The following is a 14,778-nucleotide window of genomic DNA, read 5'->3' as shown; positions in this document are numbered from 1 at the left end:
ACAATACATGGAGAAGGGTTGGTTTCTTGGGACCGGCTATATATGGCCTTGAAGATTTTGGATGTTTGGCAGCGTGCTGGCTTTGCACGGCCCTCAGATAGCCTCTCGTTTTCGAGATCCGACCGCAGAGTAGGTGAAGCGAATCTATCCAAGATAGATCGCTTCTATTCTAGTGAGCACTTTTATGACTTGGGTGGTTCAGTTTGCATTTTGGCAGGGACTACTTTCTCTGACCACACGCCACGATCCTTACTCTAGTTGATAGGCAGAGGAGTGGAAGTGTCATGTGGTATCGGACACCAGTCCTTGTGGTAGAGATTGGCCCATTAGCTGCAGGCTCCCAAGCTCAGGGGAGAGCCCCTATTGGCTCTATGGCAGGGAGGTGTGTCTGATGTCCGCTCTCTACACTCGTTTATGCGTGAGTATGGCTTGTCTCATGTCATGTGTGCAAGATGGGTCTGGCGAGGGACTAACACTAGGTCTTCGACTAAACGGGCCAATTATAGGCGTTGTCGAGCAAAGAAGTTGAAACCTCGATGCAGTCAAGAGCGGAGCCGAACTAAACTTTGGACCAAGGAGTCCGAGCATGAGTCAATGTCGTAAATACCTTGGCATCTTATGCTCTTGTATTACAAATCAGTTGTAAGCGACAGGTCTAGGTCCTCTTTTGGCTTCTCATATGGAAATCTATGGACCCAGCATCTACTACGACTCTCCTAAACTAGCATAGCAAACAATGCTCCAAGCCTTAATGATGCTCTACAAGAGGTAGACCCAATATCAAGTGACAATGTGAAGAGCCCAATGAGACCCACTTGACCTCTTTTGCATTACTCAAATAATTGAAAGATTTTTCCCACCGAAGTCTTTCCTTTCACCATGTACAATTGCATTTAGTTGTAAAGGGTTTTAGACACTGCTCATAGCACTTGATAGGTGGTAAGACCACCCTATGCATTGTTTCCTAATAAACCCTTTGGCCCTATGGTACTTACTTTTCTATACCTTAGACAAGGAGTGAAGAAGGTCACACATAGGGTGACAATCATCAAGTTTTGAAGATCATGTTTATTACATGTTGTGCATGGCTTCATTCTAAGTCCTCATGCTGTACAATCTCCTTTCAGTTTTTAGTTATTTTAGGGATCAAATGTTATCTTATATCTGTGGTGCTGTAAACATTTGTAGTTTAGGAATCAAGTTTCTGCATTGGTTCATGTCCTTGGTGATGCCAATGACTTTAAAGTTAAGTTTTTGTAAAAAATAGAGAATTTCACTCAAGTATGCTTGCCTCATTTTGCCTCTTTTGTTTAGTTCATTGGCAAGTAGCTATTGATGATTTTATTACCTTCAAAGAAATTGAAATTAGTCTTTTCCAATTTCGAAACTCCTGTCTTCTACAAGAATGTGTGTCTCTTGTTTATTTAGTCTATGATATTGTTTTATCCTTATTTTAGTTTGTATGTGCATAACATGACGTTAGCAAGGTATATATTTGGTGCATCCTTCCTGAAATATATTTGCACCCAAGCCCCCATCCTTTTAAAAAAGGGCTTGCTATGTCAATGCTTCCTCTGCCACATTATGCTTAAGATTTATTAAATGTACATTTTATCTGCATATTTTTAATCGTACTTTGAAAAAAGTGTTTTATGGCCCGCCCTTTTTCTTCAAATATAATACCAGTGGTTTTGCAAAAAGAAAGATTGTGTGGTTAATAGCTTGTGCACTCCAGATTTGTGAGAATGGCTAGTAAACAAAATGCAATGCCTTGATTATCTGGAAGGAACCAAGAAAGTTTTCACCAGTTCTACAGACATTTAAATGTTACCGTCTCTCGTAAAGAGCTTTTCTTTTATGTAGTTAGTGTTCAGGTGTCTTTCTGGGTACCCTATTGCAGTTGAGCCCTAACGTCATGTACTATTGTGAGGAAATGTGAATAATCAATACAATTTCTTATTTCTTATGATGATGTAAAAGAATGCCTGCAGATACCTTGATGGAGCGAAATTAGCAGAGCAACAAGCACTTCTTCTGAGCTACCAACAAGAGAACCTCCGGTATTTGCATGAGGAGGTGAGAATTTTTTATGCTCAGTGTCTTTGTGTTTTATGGGGGAGTCTTTTGTGCTTAATGCAACTTTCCAGGTTTTGCGACTGCAAGAAAGTTTAAGCAAATATGAGCGCTCACAAGATGGTGCACCTCAGGTTAGCGTTTTCACAAAATCTTATTGTCTTGTGTAATACTTCACAAGAAGCAATATTGCTTTCAATATTACAGTAATAGAGTCCTTCGTAAATTGTGCTCTGTCTCAAACCTTCAAAGCCAAGACAAAAACACTAAAATAGCTAAAATGATTCCATGGCACCTATATGAGCATGCTTCATGTGTAAACATGTTCTTTCTAATTCAAACCTACCCTCCACATGCTGAGCAATGTGGTTTGGTGTTTCTTTGCATCTCGTCACACGCTGTTTCTTCTTCAAAAGCACTTGTTGCAACTAGGACAATGGATAGAAGACCCAATGTCTTTTTTGATTGAGTCGCCCAGCAATTGCTAACACACTTTTTGAAATGTTTCACCCAGGAAAACTGCAAGAAATAGTTTACTTTTATGGGCTCTCTTTTGAAGTTGGGTCTTGTGAATTAGCAGGTAGATGTTGTCCACATACTTGCAGCTCGTGAACAGGAGCTGAGAGCAATGACAGCTGAGGTAAGTGATCCATGGGAAGAAAGCATCTTACATTAATGGTCCTTTGTAACTGAAAAGGTGCATGTGCATAAAAGGTTTTACAAAATTTCTGATTAAGCCAAAATTAAGCACACAAGGCACTGCAACTTTTTACTGTAATGCTTGCAGAGAGATCAGCTCCAATCTGAACTTCGTTTAGCAAGGGGCCTCATAGCTGAGCGAGAGGCGAGTGTTATTCAAATACGGGCAACCAATGACAGGGTGAGATTGGCATCCTTCATCAAGTTCATGACTGACATACATTCCTGATCCCTCATTCAAACCTGTTATTGGCAGTTTGTGGAAGAAAATGAAAGGCTTCGTTCAATGCTGGGTGAGTGGAGTTCTCGGACAGCCAAGGTAAGAAGATTAGAAAAGCTATTTTTGAATTAAAGAGTTTTCTTTCATGTAACTGATAGATAAATTTCAACACATCAAATGGTTGGAACAAAAATAAAGAGTACTTATTTCATGTAATTGATAGTTAATAATTTCAACACATCAAATTGCTGGACACAAAACAGCCTCTAGGGGAAAGCAGAAAGTGTCATGTCACAAATTTAAATGTGCCACAAAACTATCTAGCAAAGAACTTAGCAGAGATTTGACTTACGTTACGGGAACAGTGGGGCCATTTATGGCTGTGAGATTGTTGGTTCTCTGTAGTAACAGTTGAGTATGAGACCAGGTAATAAAGTAGCACTTCCTCTGATTCGTTGAACTTACTAGATGGAGTCACTTTGGCACCAACAGTGACTGTTAAAGTAATTTCTCAAATTAAACAGGGTTATGCATAATGGCTTGTGCTAGAGTTCAGACTCGCCACCACCAGGCAAAACCCAGGAGAAATTTTCTCTGATGTTGGCAGACCCAACCGTGATCATACACGCAGCCTTACACCACACCCACCCATGTACTAGATCTTCCCCCAGTTTGATATAGGATGGAGCTAGTCAGCTTGATGAACTCCATGATTGTATTTCCCTGAGCATATAGATGTGCACCCATACCCCCTAGCCCCCCCCCCCCCTAGCGCGCGCCAGAATATACCATGCAACTTACATCCTAGCCTCCCATGGATCACTCCCTCCGCTTACCACAAGACCACATTTTGTTACTTTATACCTTTGCTCTTGCCCGATGGATAAACCCTGAAAGATATATATCATGAAGTAGTGAACAAGCTCTATCTGGCTGTAGGAAGCCTACACAGGCTCTTTCCGCCTCTAGAGGTGTAAGGAAACCATAAAGACCAGTGCTAGTTACCCAGATAATGCATAGTATCCGCTATGACAACTTCATGTAGCAGCTCATAAAAGCCAAGGGACTGTAAAACCCGTGTGTTGTGCCTCCAAAATCATCCACGATCTCTACTACTACTACACATGAATTTGTACTATATCGTACTACTTTGGTAGGTGCTGTACTAACGTAGTGAATTATAGCATATAGTACTCTACTATTATTGTTCCATGTGAAACTACTCGTTCCTATTTACACACTCATTTTTTGGCAAACCTAGTTTAGAAAAGCTTCATAATATTTGTACTGTTCTTCAAGGTAGTATCATTTACTATGCTACACTGTTGTACCTGATGAGTTTGATTGGCTATGCCAGCTAGAATTAGCACTTGAATCAGAAAGAGTGTCCAATGCGGAGCTCAACAAGAGGCTAGCTATTTTACGGCATGCTAATACGGATTCTACCGGTTGACTTTAATCTGGGAATAGTGCAGTTAAGTCTTAATTTCTTTCAGATGAAGGTCTCTGCATAAAAATTCAATCCATTCTCTTGAGCTTTGTGCTCTTTGTTGTGCAGAAGGAACTGCAGCAACTTATGTTGGAGCTGTCACTTGCATGAGTGAAGAGAAAATTATGTCTCCCTCTACGAAAGCACCGTGAGCATCCTGTCTGTGTCCGCCATTGGATTGAGGGTCTTCTCAAAACTGCATGTTTCTGTTGGCTATTTCGTAATTAGCAAGCACATTACGTCCTGAGAGCCATTCTTTTGACTATGCAAAGCACTCACAGCAGAAGAACTCATTGTAGGTTGATCCTTGTTTTCCCAGCTGGTTTCTGACCAATTTCGGAAATTTGGCCCCAACCTTTTGATTGTTACATTCAGTTAACCTTTCAATAGAGCTTGGCATTATTGTATTAAATGCCTAGATTTCACGAAGCAGAGAAAAACAAATTCAAAGCATTTCAAATATGGATGGACCCCAAAATTCGCACGTGCCTTTCACATTTTTCAAGCCATGTTATGTCATTGCCAGTGCTAAAAAAAAACCTAGGTTTAGTGTAATCCCACCTACAAATTTTGAGATTAACCTCCAAATTTTAAATTTGAAAGTGAGAAAACCTGAGAGATATAGTGTAATGTAGTGTAAGAACCTTCAAATTCAGTCAATTTACCTCTAAACTTTGTCATGCGTAGGTTTGCCAGATTTTTGGGGAAAGTTTTTTTTGCATTGCAATAAGACATTTTGAATTTCATATTTTAATTTTCACAGTCCTGTCGTTAATGTAATGCAACATCCAAGTAGGCCAACTTTTTATAACAGCCGGGTACCCCTATGTGTTAGTGAGATAAGTAGCATTAGGGAAACTAGTGGTTCCAGACCGGCCTATCTGCCGCCCCCACCGCCGCTTTATGCGGCGGATTGTATATATAGGGACCTCTTCCACCACCAGCTCTCTTTTAACTGTGGAGGTGGAGGCAAGAAAGGAAGATTGCCTTTGCCGCCGCCTTCGTCTAAACCCAGCCTAATACTCACTTTCTCTTTGGTACGATTAGCCAATGAAAGTTCACTCCCTTTTTCTAGTTGAAGTGCTTTTTAGTCGTTCTAAGAAAGAGTAATGTTCCTTTACTTTCGGGTGGGACTACACATTACCTTTTTCACTCTTCAAAGTTACACTAAATATGTTCTGCACATAAGGGGGACTTGGGTCTGATTTGGGTTTAGTAAAATGAAGGGGACACAATCCTTAAAAGCCTTATTGTTTCTAATATCCACTTTTTCTCTAGTAGTAGTTTCACTTTTATTGTAATTTTGCTTTTGCATTTTGGAATGGTTTTTCTTTTGAAAGGCTTATAGGGACTACAATTTCCAGGAAATGCCACAATCTCTTAGTCTACAGTGGGACCTAGCTTTAACTTGCCGTCTAGTTATTCTACCCACCACAAATGGTGTTACTTTTTACCACAAGTAGGGTAAAACACCCAATATAGAGCCATCTAAGAGAGGTGACAAAATGCCACCACTCTGTGATGCATTGTTTTCATCTTGGGAGGGTGCATTCAAGAGCTGAGGGCAAGGGCTATCAGTGATAGAAGCTGCTACGAGAAGATGCACAACGCGAAACAAAATTCTTTGTGTAACAAAAATGGGCATGAATAGGGAGTCAACAAGGGGTGTAAGTGGAGCTGTTGAGGCTTGGACTCAATATCCAACAGCTAGAATCCTACCATCCCTTGTGCTAACCAGTCCACCATCTACTTAACTTTGTCCCAAACTTGGAGCAAAACAGCCTTCTTTAGGGGGCCGACAAATAGAGATCCGGTTTTTTTAATTGGCCCCTTTACCTTGATGCTTGAAGTTAGTGCCTCAAATCTTTATTGTACAATGGGCCTTCATAAGACGGCTTGAGAGCAACAAATTGTGATCCCTCAACATAACCACCCATTTGCCTAAAAGCTCTTCATCAAAAGATATTTCTAGGGAGATAAATACATTGATCAATCTTGAGCAAGCCACACCTAGCCACACACCAAAACCTATTCATACCTTGGTTTCAGGAACTTGTTGGATACCATGAGAAAGTATCCTTTACAAATAGGTTTACAATGAGACTACTAGCCACCGTGATGCTATCAAGGGATGCGAAGTGAGCACCTCGATACAAAATCCCATTGTACACATTGAGGGCTTGTGACATGGGAAATTTTTGAAGCTTCATAGTCTAGCATCACTAAAGATATTGAAAAGAAAAGAAATCATGATATGTGAGGCAAAGCATAGCCAAGGGCTACAAGCATGGCCCAATGAGAACGCGGCATGGGGGCTCTCCCTACATGAGGGCTTGGATGGTTTTGAGGAGTGAGTAATGTTCTTATTTCATTTGGCCTTTTATTGGTATCAGAGGTTGAGTGTGGCAAAGAATAGCCTAAACATGCATGCCTAATTTAGGGTGTCCCTTCTTCTTCAATCCGTGAAGAAGGAGCTCTCGGTTGACTTGATGCGCGTGAAGAGACTTATATACATGACCGCAATGCCAAGCTAGGGACTTTGCTTCTTGTGCATGTCAATTCAGTGCTAGAGCAAGAAGGAGAGGAAGCTTTGCGCATCTTGTTTGTTGCTGCCATCGCTTGTTCAAGCTTGCGCTTGTACCCACGTCCAAGAAAGCAAGGCTTTGGTTTTTCAAGCAAGGATTTTGTGAGTTTGCTCTGCAAAACTCTTACAATACACGGAGGATATGAAGTTTTGAATTTTTGCAACTTCAGAGAGAACAGCTTGAAATATTCAAGCTATTCTGTCTTACATTGCCAATGAGCTACTAAAAATTTTTCTCAATCAAGGGCATGAAAATCTTAATGGTAGACTTAGGAGCAAGGCTCCGATCCGGACCCATTGTAGTCTCTATATCAAAAAGAGTTCAATGAACTGTTAAAGAACACCAAGCCACCACTCTTTTAGAGAGAAGAGAAGGAAGGCAACAAGGATACATTCAATAGTTTTCTTGGTAAATCGGAAGGTATTCACTACATTCATTGCACTCCAGATGCACTCAAGGCACTACAAATTAGTCTCACTTGAAGACAAAGCCTATGGTGAGGAGAAGAGGGAAGAGCCACAATCATAGATTGATTTTGAACATGTTCCAAAAAGAATTCCTTCCTATTAGAACTAGATTGCATGGGATAATTGTTCCATGAAGCACCATAAAACACTTACCCCCAATACATCTCACTATATAAATATTATCATCAAATTGAAGGGTCTTGATGACTTCTAGCAAGTATAAAGATTCATTTGGCGGTTGACTCGTGAGCTTAAAAAGCATGTCAAAACCGAGGACCCCAAAGCACTTGAGGAGGCAATTGTCCAAAGCACATATTCATGATGATCCTGACGATAAAACACATCATATTGCATCTTATACTTTGTCATTGCATGATGTTACACCTGCACATTCATCCCATATGCAATTGATGAATATGCCACCAAGCGTACCCTCATTGAGTAAAAACTGGTTAGGATTGTCGAAGAGAATCGACACAATCAAAGTTGATGTGTGCTATCTTCACCTTTCGAGAGCAGGTAGCCATGGATAGGTCCATGAACGAGCAAAAGAAAGAGACGACGGAAGAAGCAACAACAGCTCTAATGAAGAATAGAACAACTGGAAGTGCGCTGAGAGGGCAATGGAAGCTTGTTTTGAGAGAATCTATCATGTGTAAAGGACCATGCCTCTGTGTACTAGGCATTTGAGTACACACTTCCTATTTCTTACACACATATGCACACTCACCTATCTATGACTATTATCGTCTTCTCATAGAATAGCAATTTCTTGGAGAGTGACCCTCCCTCAGTCTCTTAGTTTGAAATGGGGTCTTTTTTACCTTCCATTGTTGCTCTCAAAGGCAAGTGTTGTGATTTCATCACTTGTTTTAATAGTCTTAAAAACAATGATGTAACTAATTGAATAGTTAAAATTGGGGTTACTTTTTGCCATACATTTTACGTGTTTTGGGGTATTTTTCTCGGTTTTCAGGGATGAAAATGTGAGCTATCCTTCAAAAAATACTCTAAATTGCTAGAAAAATCATAAACTCTTGGAAATTTGAAGGGCAAGGCAACCCGTCAAAAATCAATGTTGAAATCTAGAATGCTCTTTTTATTTGAAAGTTATGTCAACCATGTCTTAACCCTTATCATCTTCCCATGGGCAAGCCTCCTTATTTCATCACTTGTTTTTATGGCATTGGGAATTTGCATCTCGTTAATCACGAGATTTCAAGTGCTCTAATTGTGAAATGGCATGGCATGCATATGCATGCAGAAGGATTCTATAATCCTACACAATCCGTTGCACTCTGATCAAACTTCTTCAGCATATCAATGGCTTCCCACATTCCTCATTTTTGTAAACGCATCCCAACACTCTGAATTCTTCTCCTTATTAACAAAGTCTCTCTCTCTCTCTCTCTCTCTCTCTCTCTCTCTAAAGAAAGAGACTTCTCCCAACATGAAGCAGTCAGGTGATGTACTCACAATGTGGTTTATAGAAAAAGGAGATAGATACAATGGAGAGTGCTCCAACAAGAAAGAGTGCACAACAAATGACACTGTGATCTCTATATCTTCTTCTTGGGACTTGTTGCTACTCTTGGGTCAACTTCTTCTCCTTTGCAACTCTGCTCTTCAAAATTAGTGTTACATTATTATGATGATGATCTATGTGAACACACTTAGAAACACTAGGGTACTTTTTTCCCTCATCCACATGCCTTTTTCCAATGGGTTGTATGTATGTCCATCATTCTAGGGCAAAGCCATATCATTGTACTAGCATACTTAGTAATAATATCCTTGAGCTTCTCCTCACCTTCTCCATCTTTGGCTGTATTCTTGCATATGTAATTCCAACACTTGGTATCAAAGTAAGCTTTGGCATGGCGAGCAATGTCGCCAACATCCTAGTTCACTTTCTCAAATCAAGGTGATATTTTGGTGAGCATTCACAAAGTAACAATTTTTTTATAGGGACGCTTATGGATCTTGGTATCATCAAAGTTTAAATTTAAGCTCATTTTGGCCTCCATTTCTAGTACTTCTGTTATTGTAGAAGTAGTTTTGACCTTTTGTGCATGTTTTTTTATAGTGTACATCTCTACAAAACAGACACTCTAGTCATGTGGGTTGTGCTACATCTCAAGTTGATTTTGAATAGTTTTTCCCCTACATATGCAACTTTTTAATCATGTGAGGTCATCATACATGGCTAACAACAATGATGTTTTTTGCATGTCTAGTCATGTGGGTTGTGCTACATCTCAAGTTGATTTTGAATAGTTTTTCCCCTACATATGCAACTTTTTAATCATGTGAGGTCATCATACATGGCTAACAACAATGATGTTTTTTGCATGTCTTGGAGAAAACTATCCGTTGTGGGCATAGTGGCATACATGTTGCAGTATGTTCTTGTTGCAAAGGGCATTTGGAAAATTGCAGATGAAAATGGTGACATACCATGTTTAGTGGATGTTGGTGTAGGTGTGAATAAGTCTACTACTCTAATTATTTTTCCTATTGAGGAGGCATGTTTGGATGTTAGAGATGTGGAAGCTCATGCATTGATTGTTGTCTTGGTTAATGGTTCTACATGTTCGCATATTTTCTCAACAAAAGTAGAAAAATAGGCACAAGATAAACCAACTACCTTGTATACAAGATATATGTAAATTGCAGGAGGTAAAGTCAAGACAGGTTGTTTTAAACCTACAAGCTCTTGCATCAATGTATGGATGATATTGTGGGGCATAAAGGCTGCTTTCTTAATGGTGCATCGGTCTGCATGTGTGCACTTGTTCCCCAAACTTTACACAAAATTAGCCTTAATCCCTTAAAATTAGCGATTCTTACAAGGCCCATGCAAAGTTCATATTTTTTCTAATGGTTTAGTCTCCTCATGTTTAAATCAGCTTCTCAAACTTGAACACCATTTATGGTGGGGTTGTTTACAAGTGAAGATTGACAAGTCAAGGACTTATACTTCGTTAATTACGTCACCCAGTTACTTTCATGGAAAGTGAAAAGAGATACTTTTTTAAGTACATCTTAAAAGAGTATCTCTTTTAAGTGATAACTTGTTAAGCATGCCCAAGTGAGTTCTAAATGGAGTCTATACGCTATGTTGAATACGGACAAAGGGACAACAATATGGAAAATCAATATGCTCTTCTTGATTTCATTGGACTCCTACCAAATCGTGCTCCAGTCAAAAGGATAGTTGGATCCATGAGGGATGCCACTGCTGAAAACATTAGTGTTCTTCATGACGCTATCACCACTGTTGTTTTTGAGGACAAAGATTCTTCTCCAAGAGGGGAGTAATGTAAGGCCAAGGGCAACCCAGGGGGTCATGAACCTAGACCAAGGGCATGTACGGCTTAGATGTGGAATGAGGATCCATACTAGGTTAGGGCTAAGAGCCACATAGTCTATATATATGGTGGTAGGGAGGTGGATCTTTGAGGCCAGTCTCCTAGGTCCTTACATTTTTTTCCATAGGCTCCCCTACTACCAAAGTATCATGATTGTGCATCTTGGGACCGACAAGATCCTTTAAGATGGGCATGAAAATTTGCAAGGGTAATACATCTCACCTTTGCAAAGTTTCATGGGCATCAAAAATCGTCTCCTTGGTTCATGGTTACCTAATCGCCATACTTTGGATAGACAAAACAATTTCATATCCCCTATGCCTACAAAGGTTTATTGGCATCGGATTAGGTCTCATGTATACAGGGTTGCAGAGTGGCCATTTTTTGCCATAGGGTATCCTACAGCCTGCTAAATATGGCGCGATTGTGCAATGTTGGACCAATGAAATCGTTTCAAATGGCCATGAGACTTTGCAAAGGTGGGGGTTGCATGATATCCCCTGCCCCTCCAAAGTTTCAAGGGCATCCAAAATTATTTCATCCATCAAAGGTTGCCTAATAGCCATTTGTTTTCCATTGGGTCTTAGGTAAGTTCAATAGCAAAAGTATGGCAATTGTGCAACCTTGGACAATAGAAATGGTTCTTGATGCAATCTTGGACACCACAAACTTTGCATAGTTGGGGATATAATGCATCGCACACACGTGCAAAGTTGCATTGGCATCGGATCACGTCTCATCAGTATAACATTGAACAATGGTCATTTTTTCCATAGGGTTCCCTCCTACAATCAAAACGTGGTAGTTGTGTTTTCTTGGATTGGCAAGATCCTTTTAGATGGCCATGAAACTTTTCCAAGGTGAGGCAAGCACTATATTCCCTACTCGTGCAAAGTTTATGGGGCATCAACAACCATCTTGTGTCGGTGGTTGAGGGTTACCTAATAGCCATATTTTTGCCATAGGGTCTCCCAAATAGGCCCTATAAATAAAAAATGGCAATTGTGCAACCTTGGATTGACAAAAAAAAAATCATATGGTCATAAAACTTTGCATGGAATGGAGATGCACCATAACCCATACCCTTGAAAAGTTTCATTGGCATTTGATCACATCTCATTGGTACTGGGTTGCACAATGGAAAAACTTGGACATATACTCCCCTATAGCCAAAATATGATGATTATGCAAAATGTGTATTCAGTGAAGAGTACGAATAATCCTTCTAACCATGATGCATTATTGTAGTTGTTGTGTAGTCTGTTGTGCAAAGTCACATGTTTGGTACTTTGATAGTGGTCCTATAAAGAACATTACTTTGCATTGTGACTTGACCTCTCTCTAGGTTGGCCCTCATCACAAATGTATGGTCAATTGTGCCAACAATGCCTCTTATTTGATCAAGGGAGTTGGAAAGATTGTGCTAACACTTGTTGATGCACTTTATGTACCAGCAATAGAAATGAACCTTTTGTCTATATCTGCACTTGCAAGACTCAGACTTGTTGTCAAATTTGTGGATGATAGATGTATAATTCATGATCTCAATTCTAGTGAAAATTTTATTTTCTAGCACTTTGTGTCATGAGTTGTATAAGCTCCATTTGTATGACAAGTCTGGGTAGCATTGTGCAAATGCAGTTGTGGTGATATGGTTGCTTCTTTGCCACCTCTTGAAGCACCTTCTAAGCATGTTTGTGAAGGCTTATTTTGGGGACTCCTATGATTCCATGCTTTTTTTAAATATAAAGGCAAGGACAATCAGCCATTCCATGTTACAAATAGATGTATGTAACTTCATCCTTTAAATTGAGTGCCCTTTGTGAGCATGCTCAAATGCTACACTCTTATGGAAAACATTGACAAGCAATCCTATCCAACTCAAATGTAGTGAAAGTTTGAAATCACAAAATTCTTTTGATGAGCCTTCAGTATTGGATATTGCTCCTCCGGCTATATTTCCCTTTTGTGGCTCAACTCATTGATCCTAGGCGTCATCTCCCTTGCATATTTAATTAGGTTGCATTATCCTTTTAAACATAAATAGTTTTTGTTTTGCCTTGCACAAATTATGCAAGCTTCTGGAATTATTAGGTCATTCAAAGGGAGAGATAGTTGAGCTCCATTTCTTGGGTCTTGACTCATTTAATGTGGCATCTCATTTTGGGGGTCAACAATATCCAAAGATGGACATATTAGCCTAATGATAGCGAGCCCCACCATGAAAAAATAAATGTGCCTATACCTTTCTCAACATGCGATTGGAATTAGGTGTTGCTCACACATGTACAAAGAAACGTGGGCTCGCACACACACAAATTCCATCCATTGTCTCCTTCATGCCATCAATCTGGTAATCATTCCCTTATGAGGTGAGACTTTATGCCATCAAGCTTTTTCTTTTAATCTATCTTTCAGGAACGTCAAAGGTGTTGTGACCCATAATCAAAGGAGGCTATTGAAGAAGCTTTTGCATATGAGCTACATCTTCTTATTGCAACTCATCTTTGGAAGCCACCATTTCACAATTGGGCATTGATGGCTTTACCGTCTTTGAGCGTCCTGTGTCTTATATCACATTATATGTATGCTCTCCTATTTGGAGACGATATTGCAATTGTGTGCCGTAGAGAACTAGACATTGCCTTGCAAGATCAAGGTAAGACCTTTCTCAAGGATACTACACACACGTGAAGAGCACCAAACCCCTAAATTCCATTATGTATGATAATTCATATGATGGGACTTGGATTGTTCTAGCTAGAGTGGATGAAAGATAAACATCGTTTACTCAAGTGAGTGTGTGTTGGCTAGATTATCACTCAAGCAAATTAGGTTCCAAGATCGATTAGCTTACACTCATAAACATAGTCTTCAGTATTTGCTAAGCCATCACAAGATCACCATAAACAAGGGAGATGTAATGCAAAATAGACTTGTGTTTATTCATTCATGAAACAAGCTTTAAGTAGCTCTACAGCCTTGCACCATTGCATGTGAGATAATCCCACTCTTCTCTCCCTGACTCACACTTTAGGGCTCTAGGACAAAGCTCACACCTTACAATCCTCCCCTTGAGGTTTGGACTAGGATGATACAATGAATGTTCTTTATCCACTAAGGATGAAACATGGTATCCACTAAGGATGATTAAGGGATGCTAATTGTACAAGCATGCAAATGCATAATAGAAAACCTAGCTAGCATACCCGATGCTCTGATACCACTTGATGGGATTTGGATCGTGTTAGCTAGGGTGGATGAAAGATAAACATCGTGCAGTCAAGTGGGTGTGTGTTGGCTAGATTATCACTCAAGCAAAATAGATTCCAAGATCGATTAGCTTGGACTCATAAAAACATGGTCTTGAGTATTTGATAAGCCATCACAAGCTCACCATAAACAAGGGAGATGTAATGCAAAATAGACTTTTGTTTATTCATTCATGAAATGAGCTTTAAGTAGCTCTACAGCCTTGCACCACTGCATGTGGGATAATTCCACTCTTCTCTCCTTGACTCACACTTTAGGACTCTAGGACAAAGCTCACACCTTACAGCCTATCACAACATGAGCACTCACTTCAAGGTGAGTGCACACACTTCAAGGTGATTCTGCTACGAGCTACCACCTAGGTCAAGCTCAAGGGGGAAAATCCGGTGATTACAAGGGACAAGTCAAGCTATGACCATGACGAAGAAGAAGAAGAAGAAGAAGGTCCACCAACTATGAAGATAAAGAGTCTACATCAACATGAAGGATACCATGAAGATCAAGAATAAGAGAACAACAAAGAACCAAGACTCCATGACAACAACATGAGGAAGATCAATCAACTTTGAAGATACAGGCACAATCAAATGAATGTTTAAGT

At 39.9% G+C, this 14,778-nt stretch overlaps 1 protein-coding gene across 4 annotated transcripts in view; it reads left to right on the top strand.

Moving 5' to 3' along the window:
* The window catches only part of LOC147444804 (protein FIP1-like), a 148,058-nt gene extending 142,895 nt beyond the window's left edge, over nucleotides 1-5,163 (top strand). For 2 of the 4 annotated variants that reach the window (XM_086527337.1, XM_086527336.1), the window contains exons 10-16: nucleotides 1,992-2,076; nucleotides 2,148-2,207; nucleotides 2,651-2,713; nucleotides 2,861-2,953; nucleotides 3,029-3,091; nucleotides 4,350-4,466; nucleotides 4,551-5,163. In XM_086527337.1, coding sequence (XP_086383463.1) covers nucleotides 1,992-2,076; nucleotides 2,148-2,207; nucleotides 2,651-2,713; nucleotides 2,861-2,953; nucleotides 3,029-3,091; nucleotides 4,350-4,445 — 460 coding nt within the window. In that variant the 3' untranslated portion in view covers nucleotides 4,446-4,466; nucleotides 4,551-5,163. The remainder of the gene's footprint in view (nucleotides 1-1,991; nucleotides 2,077-2,147; nucleotides 2,208-2,650; nucleotides 2,714-2,860; nucleotides 2,954-3,028; nucleotides 3,092-4,349; nucleotides 4,467-4,550) is intronic. The other 2 variants (XM_086527339.1, XM_086527338.1) reach the window with 2 other exon arrangements.
* The last annotated feature ends 9,615 nt before the right edge of the window (nucleotides 5,164-14,778 follow it).

This window comes from Adiantum capillus-veneris, chromosome 13, assembly GCF_014529385.1.
Source record: "Adiantum capillus-veneris isolate H3 chromosome 13, ASM1452938v2, whole genome shotgun sequence".
Lineage (NCBI taxonomy): Eukaryota > Viridiplantae > Streptophyta > Polypodiopsida > Polypodiales > Pteridaceae > Adiantum > Adiantum capillus-veneris.
This window is presented reverse-complemented; position numbering and strand designations above follow the sequence as displayed.